The sequence below is a fragment of the Myotis brandtii genome, unplaced genomic scaffold, assembly GCF_000412655.1.
Source record: "Myotis brandtii unplaced genomic scaffold, ASM41265v1 scaffold250, whole genome shotgun sequence".
NCBI lineage: Eukaryota > Metazoa > Chordata > Mammalia > Chiroptera > Vespertilionidae > Myotis > Myotis brandtii.
The window spans coordinates 2010740-2020731 of record NW_005359478.1 but is presented as its reverse complement, the minus strand read 5'-3'; the positions used below and the strand labels follow the sequence as shown (position 1 = coordinate 2020731).

Here is a 9992-nt window from a genome sequence, read left to right as displayed (position 1 = left end):
GGGCACGCAGGCCTGGGCCCACCCCATGTCTCACACAGCTCTGCCCCGCTCCTTAATGCCCTCAACCCAGGCCTTTAATAACCTGGAGAATCTGGTCTTTGGCAAAGGATTCCAAGCAAAGATCTTCCCGGAGAGTAAGTAAAAAGTGGGGGTCGAGAATTTGAACCCTCTCTTCAACCTCCCACCCCCACCCCCCACCTGAGTTTCCAGGCGCTTAGAAGGTAATGGTTGTTCAGGAGAAGGAAGTAGGTGAATAAGGCTGTGGGGACAGATCACACCTTTGGATCCAGCACTTTAGCTCCTGGGATTGGAGCTGGAAAAGAAGGCCTCTGAAAGCAAGAAACTCGGTTGCCTTATGGCTAGTTCCCCTGGAATGTTTGAGGGGCGCAGGCACGTGTGCACCCGTTTTGCATCCATCCATGTACTGGGGAGGGGGGGGGGCGTTCCTTGTTCCCACCAGAAGCAGCAGCCGGAAGGACCGAGTTCACTGAGGGTCCTGATGTGAAGGTGACCCCGTGTCAGTGAATTCTATCTGAGATGATTGTGAAGAGCCTCAGTGTTAGACACACCAAGTTTCTATGTGAGCAGGAGTCCTGACCAAATTAGAATAACGTTTAGATGGCTTCCTGTTTGAAATCACCCTTGTTACTGCTCATGCAATCGAGATTTGATGTGATTTAGTTACTTATGGAGAATTAAGTTCATAAAGCAAATTAGGTGTCAAGGCCAGATCACACCAAGAATGCCGCGTGCTCAGAAATTGCCCACAGAGGCCCTGCCCCTTCCTGTGGCAGCACAGATGCTGGGGCAGCCAAGGCAGTGGGGGCAGGCGCAGGGGTGGGAAGGGGGTTCCCTTCTCACCACCCCGCCCTGATGCCTTCACTGGGGCCAGCTGCCAGCTGCTTGTCCTCTGCCCTCACTGCCTCATGAAGCCACTGGTTGTGTTGGTCCTCAGTGGTCCTGGTGGACCTAGTGGTGGAGAAATATGGCTCCTCACACCTTTCTGCAGGAGAACTTTTTTTTTTTCTGTAGGAGAACTTCTTGATGAAAGGAAAACCCCAGATTCATAGTTTGGTGAACTCTTTGAAAAGTACATTAAAGATCAAAAGATTGTGCCAGTTGCGATAACTATCTGTGTTTTTTTTTTAAAGAACTCCAAGTTGCCTGGCCAGCGTGGCTCAGCATGGAGGTTCAATTCCCCATTAGGGCACATGCCCAGGTTGCCGGCTTGATCCCCAATAGAGGGCGTGCAGGAAGCAGCTGATCAATGATTCTCATCAGTGATGTTTCTATCTCTCCCTCTCCCATTCTCTCTGAAATTAATTTTTAAAAAAATAAAAAAAGAACTCCAACTTAAAAAAATATATATATGTTTTTATTGTTTTCAGAGAGAGGGAGAGATAGAAGCACTGATGAGGAGATTTAAAAACCACTGTACTTGGGTCAGAAAAGTCATATATCTTATAAGTGTTTTTGAAAAATTGACAGCAAATGCGATCTCGTGTGAAGCCCTCCTCTAGGTCTTGCTCTCCACCGGGCCCTCTTGCGAGCGAGAGCTCCTTCCGTCCAGCAGCCCCAGGGCTTCTCCCTGTTAGATTTTGTTTCCATGTGAATTGTCTTCATTTACTGGAAAGAAACCTTGTTGTGGGGCAGGGTTCTTGCCCCTCTTTTCCCACCGGGCAGGTGGGGTTTGCCCTTGCTTTCTGCCCCCCCCCCCCTTTCTCTCCAGTCCTTCTCTAGCTCTGAGCCTGCCCTGCCCTCATCGGGGTGTGTATCCAAACACTCTGCCCCATCCCATGTCCAGGCAGTGAGGCCCTCAGTGTCCACCACTGGCCAGTTTAATGAATCGATCCCCATTGGCTGGCTTCTGTTGAGAGGCCTTGACCCTCTTCCCAGAGAGGGAGCGAGCCGTGCCCTTCAGACTCTGTTATCACTGTTGCTTTTCCCTGGAAGGAGGCCAGGAGAGGGACGTTGGGTGATAGCTGGGGCAGAGCAGGTGCTGAGCATGCATCTGCCTCCGTGTCCTGGGCATCAGGAGGGCCATCTGCATTTTTCTGCTGTCGTCATGCCACATCCCTCTAAGCAGGTTCCCCAAGATTCGGAAGGCCCCTCGGGGAATGCATTTACAAGGCAGGTTGGCGCCAACCTCAGCCCTCCACCCAGCCATCTCTGGTGTCCTAGTTGCAGGCTGCCTGTACCTGACCTACCAATTAACCCTGGCGTGTACCTAGTATTCGGAATACTAGACATACGAATGCCGGTATTTCCATTCTGACCTCTACCCCCTGTGCTCTCTTGCCTCCCCAGTTCTCTTCTGCCTCCTGTTGGCTCTTTTTGCATCTGGCCTCATCCATCGAGTCTGTGTCACCACCTGGTAAGTGCCTGCCCGCTGGGTAAGGGGTACAGTATCCTGTCCCTCGGGCCTGGACCGCCCTTTGATGGCTCCACCCTTCCCCATATTTCCCTCCCGCTCCCTTCTCCCCTTCCCCCTTCCCCATTTTCTTAAACCTGAGCCTGGATTGTTCTCCTGATGCTGGTGTCTGTCCTGGGAGGCACCAGGCTGGCAGCAGGCCCACTGATGCCGGGACCTTTTTGTCTCCGCCCTGTAGCTTCATCTTCTCCATGGTCGGTCTGTACTACATCAACAAGATCTCCTCCACTCTGTATCAGGCAACCACTCCAGTCCTCACGCCAGCCAAGGTCACTGGCAAGAGCAAAAAGAGAAACTGACCCTGAACACCAATAAAGTTGATTGTTTGTAGCTCTGTGAGTCTGATAAGCTGCGGCCCTCTTTTGCCAATGCCTACCTGGGTGTACAGAACGCGAGGGCACATGGGTACCTGCTGTCTCAGACCTTAAGGATGGTGAGGCTCATTGTTACCAAATTTTATAGAGTGCCAGCAGTGGCCAGGTACTTCGCCATATGCTTGTGTCTCATCGTGGAGGAAAAGTGCGCCAATGATCTGCAGTCTGGACCTCTGAGAAAAGGTAAAGGCTGCAGTGCAGGGAGGCCTGTCAGAACTGGAATAGCCCTGGCCGGTTTGGCTCAGTGGATAGAGCATGGGCCCACAGACTGAAGGGTCCCGGGTTCGATTCTGGTCAAAGGCACGTACCTTGGTTGCAGGTTCCCCAGCCCTGGGCGGGGTGTGTGCAGGAGGCAACCAATTGATGCGTTTCTCTCGCATTGATCTTTCGCTCTTCTTCCACTCTCTCTAAAAATCAATGGAAAAATATCCTCGGGTGAGGATTAACAAAAAAACCTTTGTTCTGGTGCCTTCGTTTTCTTCTCTGTTTAGTAGCCAAGGGATTAGGAACTTCCTAATTTGTAGCCGAGCATGTAAAACAATAGAGACAAGGCCGTCCACCTTGGAACCCCCGCGCCGCCCCCCCCCCATAGAAATGAAAGGTGTGGCTTCTCAGGTTCCACGCTGTCTGCGCTGCCGCGAGGAACGCCTCGTCCAGAGAGCCTGTCCTTGGGCAGGAGGCGCACTCCCTCGGGTGGAGTGGGTTTAGGGGTGCACAGTGCCCTGCTCAGTATTGTGTTCTCTGCAGTGCCTGATTGGGTTGGTGAAAGAACCTGCCCTTACGGGACGTAAAATCCTGTGCATGGGATGTGCATGGCGAGGAAGACCCAGTGAAGATGAAGAAGTGAGTCAGAGAACTGGTCAAGGACTAGAGCCACCCCCACCCCCCTGGGCTGAGGGAGTGCTATGCAGTTTACCCAGAATGCCTGCAGAGGGCGCCGTGAGCTCACGTCTCCAGGAGACGAGCGACAGTCCCCCTGGCGAGTCCACCTGGAGGGCTGGGGAGGGTTGCTGCTGGGCCTCCCGTGGAAGCCAACCTTCTTGGAGGACCCCAAAGACTAGCTCACTTGGGAGGGCTGAAGCCGGGATCAAGTGCTTGCCCCCCGAGGCTGGAAGCCAAGGCAGAGAGCTCAATGGAGATGCGAGCCTCCCCGAGGGGATGGCGGCTCTAGGCTGCAGCTCACCTGCTGATGGTTGGGGGTTGCAGTATGGGCCCTGCACCTGCGAGGTGGCTGGGCTGCATCTGGGTCTCACTCTGTCAAACACTGATTCTGTCCGGCCCTGGGGTGGGAGCAGTGGGCAGAGGGCCAGGTGCCAGGCCAGGTGAGCATAGACACGGCTGGGAGTATCTGGCCGCCTGAGGGCACCTTGCCTCCCAAGATGAGAGCTGGGGAGGGGGGAGGGGCTGGAGAGCAGGTGCCAGGGCACCCGCTGCGTAGGCACCAGGGACAGCAGGTGGCCCAGAAATAATAACCCCTTCCTCGGGGAAGGCATTTACAAGGCAGGTTGGCGCCAACCTCAGCCCTCCACCCAGCCATCTCTGGTGTCCTAGTTGCAGGCTGCCTGTACCTGACCTACCAATTAACCCTGGCAAGGGTATCCTAGCCACCTATCACCATCATTAAGTAAGGGGGCGGGAGGCCTCCGGGCTTCTGGAGACCGGCAGGTGAGAAGGGCAAAGGTGCTAACCTCTTGGCCCTGGACTCCCGGGGCTCTGCTCCCCGCTGAGGCTGCAGGCCTGGGAGAGAGAGGGGCGGTGGTCCCCCCTGGAGGGCAGAGGGAAGCCAGATGTTTCCTCCTGCCTCCTGCTCCCTCACATGTGGCCCCGACACCCGCGCCTGCTCCCGGAAACAGGAGTAAATAATACAGGGTTGGGGGGGGTGGATGGGGAGACTGGCCCAATAGGGCGGCTCCTTGCCACAGGAGGGATACCACCACCAAGAAGGCAATGTGAATGCGGGACAGGGCAAGGAGGCTCCCAACCCCACAGAGGCTGGGCTCCCCTGGGCCTGGCAGTGGCATGAGGGCACCCCTGGCATGCAGGGCACGCTAGAGGGTCAGGGCCGAGTAGTGGCGCTAAGCTCAGGCCAGCCCTTTCCGGCCCTTATTGTCCGTGGTGAGAACAGGACGCAGTCTCGTTCCCACTGCCCTCCTCCCGTCCCCCCAGCTCTGCTCCCGGGAGATTGAGAAGGATGTTGGGAAACAAGTGAGCCGGAGACTATTAGAGACAGAGATGCTGAGAGACACAGAGACAGATACAAAGGGGAAAGGCTCCGTCAAAAGCGAGCATTGACGTTCATTGTGAGCCCAGCAGGCCTGGGCACTGTGGGAAGCTGGAGGCCCTGCCCCCGGGTAACTCCAGGCTGGCCTGCCCTGTGCACAGTCCTTCTTGACTTAGGGTCACCACAGAGCTGCCTCCTAAACAAACAACGGCCCAACCCCTTATGCAGGAGGTTGGTGGCACTTTCATTGCTCCACTTCAGCAGACTGGAAGTTCCTCAGGGGGCAGGGCCAAGGTCCCAAATACAACCGGACAGCAGACAGCAGACAGCAGGCCGCCAAACAGAGGCTGCTCTGTAATGCTGTTCGGCTGAGTTCCTGTAGAGGCAGGGAGAGAGCCCCTCGTTGGCTCTGGAATCAGGCACCCTATCACCTGCTTCAGGCCGCCCTGTGGCCGCATGGAGAGCTTTCCCTGCCCCGCCTGGGATGTGGGCGAAGGGGAGTCTGGCACCCTTCCTTCCAACTCTCCTACCTGGGCCCCCAGTTCTCAGCAGCTGCTCCCTGGATACAGGCCCCCAAAGATCCAGAGAGGTCCAGCTCCCTTCAACTACTGAGGCTCCAGATACACTTCATTTTATTTTTAAATTTTTTATTGATTGACTTTGATAGAGAGAAACATCAATTGGTTGTTCCACTTATTCGTGCATTCATTGGTTGTTTCTTGTATGTGACCTGACCGGGGATTGAACCTGCAACCTCTTGGTGCAGGGGACAGAGCTCAACCAGCTGAGCCACGCCAGCCAGGCGACAAATGTTATTTTTCCCTGTGTGATGACAACGACACCTTTAATTGAACATTTACCACTTGTCAGTCAATGTACTTGGTGCTTTACAGATATTCTCAATTTCAATGCTCACATCAATCTTACTGCTCTTCATATTCCATGTGATGGTTAATTTTATGTCTCAGCTTGGCTGGGCCATGGTGCCCAGATAGTTGGTCAAATATTATTCTGGATGTTTCTGTGAGGATGTTCTTTAGTGAGCAGAACAAATGGCCCTGCGCCATGCGACTGGGCCTTACAGGTCCATTGAAGGCCTACATTGAACAAAAGCCTGACCTCCCCAGAGCAGGAGGGAATTCTGCAGCAGAAGCCTTTGAACTTGAACCGCAACACTTCTCCCTCCTTCACTTCATTCAGATTTTCTTGCAAATGTCTCCTCAGTGGGGCCTTTGGGACTGTGCTATGTAACATCACACACTCTGTCACCCTATTAAATCCTTTACCTGGCTATATTTTTCTTCATAATACTTCTCGTTTCTTTTTATATTAACTATTTATTTGATTGTTTCTTTTTAAAATATATATTATATTGATTTCAGAGAGGAAGAGAGAGGGAGAGAGAGACAGAAACATCAATGATGAGAGAGAATCATGGATCGGCTGCCTCCTGGGGATCAAGCACGCAATCCAGGCCTGTGCCCTGACCAGAAATCAAACCGTGATCTCCTGTTTCATAGGTCGAAGCTCAACAACTGAGTCACGCTGGCCTCCGGGCTGGGCTATTTGATTGTTTCTTGCCTGTCTCCCACCACTTCATGGAAAGCAGGGAATTTGTCTGCTTTGGTCACTAGAACACTGCTTGATGTCTGGTAGGTGCTCGATACATAGTTGTTAAAAGAAGCAACAAGAACCCCATTAGCAACACACCACTGTCACACTCTGAGCTCTTTGCTGAAACTCAGCATCCATCCTGCCTCAATTCCAAATTGCTGACTCCAGAATCATCCAAATGTTCCTCTCAGCTGCCGGCTGTGCCTAGTCCCTCTTCCCTTGGGCCATGTTTCTGTCCCACGAGGCCTCTAGCTTACCTTGTCTAGGAAACCCTGACTCACCAGCCCCTTCTCCAATCAGCAGCAGGATCTCTGATCTACCGCTTCCTCCTAAAGCCGGGTGTAATTTTGTGCGTGTTCTTGTTGATTATATGTGTGTTCTTCCTGTCTCCCCAGTGGAACTGTGGGTGCCCTAAGGCCAGGGATGGAGCCAACACAACCTGACCCCTTGGAAGCTTTGCCAAGAACCAGTAATCACCTTGGCACCTGTGGGCACACAGAATGCTCTACTGCCTGACATTGATACACACAGGCACATGTGGGGGTCAGCCACTCCTCTAAGGTGTGAAGCCGCTGACCTGAGGGACCAGCCCTACCCCCCAACACAATGCTTTTAAAAAAAATAGTTTTATTGATTTCAGAAAGGAATGGACAGGGAGAGAGAATCACTGATAGGCTGCCTCCTGCACGCCCCGCACTGGGGATCGAGCCCATAACCCAGCCATGTTCCCTGACCAGGAATAGAACCGTGACCTCCTGGTTCATAGGTCGATGCTCAACCACTGAGCCACACCGGTTGGGCCAACACAATCCTTTTACGGGGTCTTTCATAGCCTGGCCACTTTTCCAGCCTCTCCTGCCACTCCCCCAGGAAGTTGTCTTTGTCTCAGAAACAGCCGCAGAGGATTATTCACCATGGATTCCCAGCTTCTGTACCTTTGTTCAGACTTTCTCTTGGCGTCACATGCCTCCTGCCCCCACCTGAGCACCTCTTACTCATCTTTCCATCTAACTCCAGTGTCAGGGCCTCCATGCAGCCTTCCCCCCAGGCAGTCCCTTCCTCTGTTTTGTGTGTGATCTTGCACGTTCCCATCGTCCAGGCACTTTAGAATGAAGGAAGTTGTCTCCCTCTGAAACCAAAGCTTGCAAGAACAGAAAAACCCAACAAATAGCTTATCTGTCTGCAGAAGTAACTTAGCTCGAAAGATGGTTTGGGAATGATGGGAGGGAGGCCGGGGGCTAAGGTGGGTCCTCAGCCCTGACCTGTAACTACTGACAGCTATTCACAACAACAACAAGTAACTAACACCCACTACATGCTTTCCAAACGCCACCAGTTGGTGTAGGTACCCTCCCTACATTATCTCCTTTCATCTTAGAGCAACCCCATGAAGGAGGATCAATTCATTACTGATTCCATTGTACAGCTGAGAAACGGAGGCTTAGAGAAGTTAAATTACTTGCCCAAGATCACATAGTTAAAGTAAAGGAAAAAGCCGGGACCCAAGCTCTGACAACTGGGCTCTAAAAGCCCCAAATTTAACCCCCAAGCTGTACCACCTCTCATACTATAACTACCACATGTATTGTGTCTGCCGTGGCAGCAGAAGGGTGATGGTCTGCAAAAAGATGGACAGGGAGTCAGGCCATCAGGATCTGCTGGCTTTTGTGCAGTGCTATCCAAGGCCAAAGACCACGTGTCTGGCAGATGCTAGTTTCTGGAGTAGATATATTTAAGCTGGGTCAGTTTCCCTGGAGACCATCAAATGCTAACCTCTTTCCCTCTGTCCCTCATCTTATAATTATGGAGGGCTTGCTGGGTTTCCCACACTGTGCTTTTTCCTGGAGATACAATGGTCTTGGGTAGACCAAGCAGGGAAACAAAAACCCTACAGCTTGCCCGGCTGACCTGGCTCAGTGGTTGAGCGTAGACCTATGAACCAGGAGGTCACAGTTTGATTCCCAGTCAGGGCACATGCCTGAGTTGTGGGCTCAATCCCCAGTGTGGGGCGTGCAGAAGGCAGCCGATCCATGATTCTCTCTCTGTCTCTCCCTCTCCTTTCGTCTCTGAAATCAATAAAAATGTACATTTTAAAAAAGCACACACACACACACACACACACACCCCTATAGCTCAACATCTATACAAGAGAGGTAATGGGTGCTCAGAGGAGAAAGATGGTGACCAACCCTACATGACAGTCAAAACCCAGGAAGGCTGCTTGAGCTAAACATGAGAGAAGTGTGTCTCCACATTTTCTTGTGACAGATATAGGGTTTCACTTTTCACATTATTATTATTTTTTTAACACACTGGGAATTAATTTTGGCATAAGGTGTGAGGTTGAATTCTAACTTAATTTACTGTTTCAAATGGTAAGCTAGTTGCAAATGGTTTTTAAGCGATTCATCTTTTCCTCACTTACCTGCGATGCCATATCTGTCATCTGATAAAGTGGTGTATGTTTGATCTATTTTTTCACTTTTTATTCTGTTCCATTGATCTTGGGAGGAAGGGACTATACTGTGGTGGAAACTTTGCAGGCTCTGAAGTCGGGTTACTTGGGCTGTGCCTCAGTCCCTCATTTGTGAAATGCAGATAATACTAGCACCTACTTCATGCCATGGCTGTGGAGATGGAATGAGATAATGCACCCAAAGTACTCATTACAGTGCCTGGCCCAGAGCGATCCATCAGTGACCATCAGCCCATCAGCCGCTGCGATGATCCCTATCTGCCTGTTCCTGGGCCATAACCCAGGAGGGTGAAATTACTAAGCACGTAGCTGCTGCGAGCTGATGAAACACCCTGATGCTTACTGTGCGCATAACCTCAGGCAAGTTACTTACCTTTTACGGTCTCTCTGTTCTGGTTTCCTCACTCAGAATGGGGGCATGAAAGTATCCACAGCAGCGCGTTGTGAACATTAAGCCTGACCTCTCGATGAATGCTTATTCTTCCGCTGATTATTATTACAACGTTATAATTTATTATCTGTCTTTATGTGTTGTAGCCCCTTCTCAAAAATTTTATGGGGGGAGTGGCAAACATTCACAGCCAGGTCTACTGTGGGTGAATAAAATAGAATTTCTGGATCTGCAAAGTTGATGCCTAGCCCTTGACCTGAGCTGAAAGTCACTGTGATTGGTGAGGTCTTGAGTGAGGAAGGAGTAGGATTTGGGGTGGGGGAGGCACGGAATGGGGAAGGGGCTGAGGGTGGGGTGGAGCTTTGAAATTCATATAGCAGGTTTTAAAAAATGTTTTTATTCTGTCTTAATGCTTACTTTAACAAAGAAAACGTGCGTAGTTTAAGAAGCCAACAAGTTCTACAAGGCATTTAATGAAAAATGAC

The 9992-nt window shown here is 51.6% G+C and overlaps 1 protein-coding gene across 1 annotated transcript in view; it reads left to right on the top strand.

The window, feature by feature from the left end:
* KRTCAP2 (keratinocyte associated protein 2) overlaps nt 1-2761 on the top strand; it is a 3462-nt gene extending 701 nt beyond the window's left edge. The window contains exons 3-5 of the mRNA XM_005867518.2: nt 60-134; nt 2308-2374; nt 2610-2761. Of these exons, the coding sequence (XP_005867580.1) occupies nt 60-134; nt 2308-2374; nt 2610-2730 (263 nt within the window). The 3' untranslated portion in view covers nt 2731-2761. The remainder of the gene's footprint in view (nt 1-59; nt 135-2307; nt 2375-2609) is intronic.
* The last annotated feature ends 7231 nt before the right edge of the window (nt 2762-9992 follow it).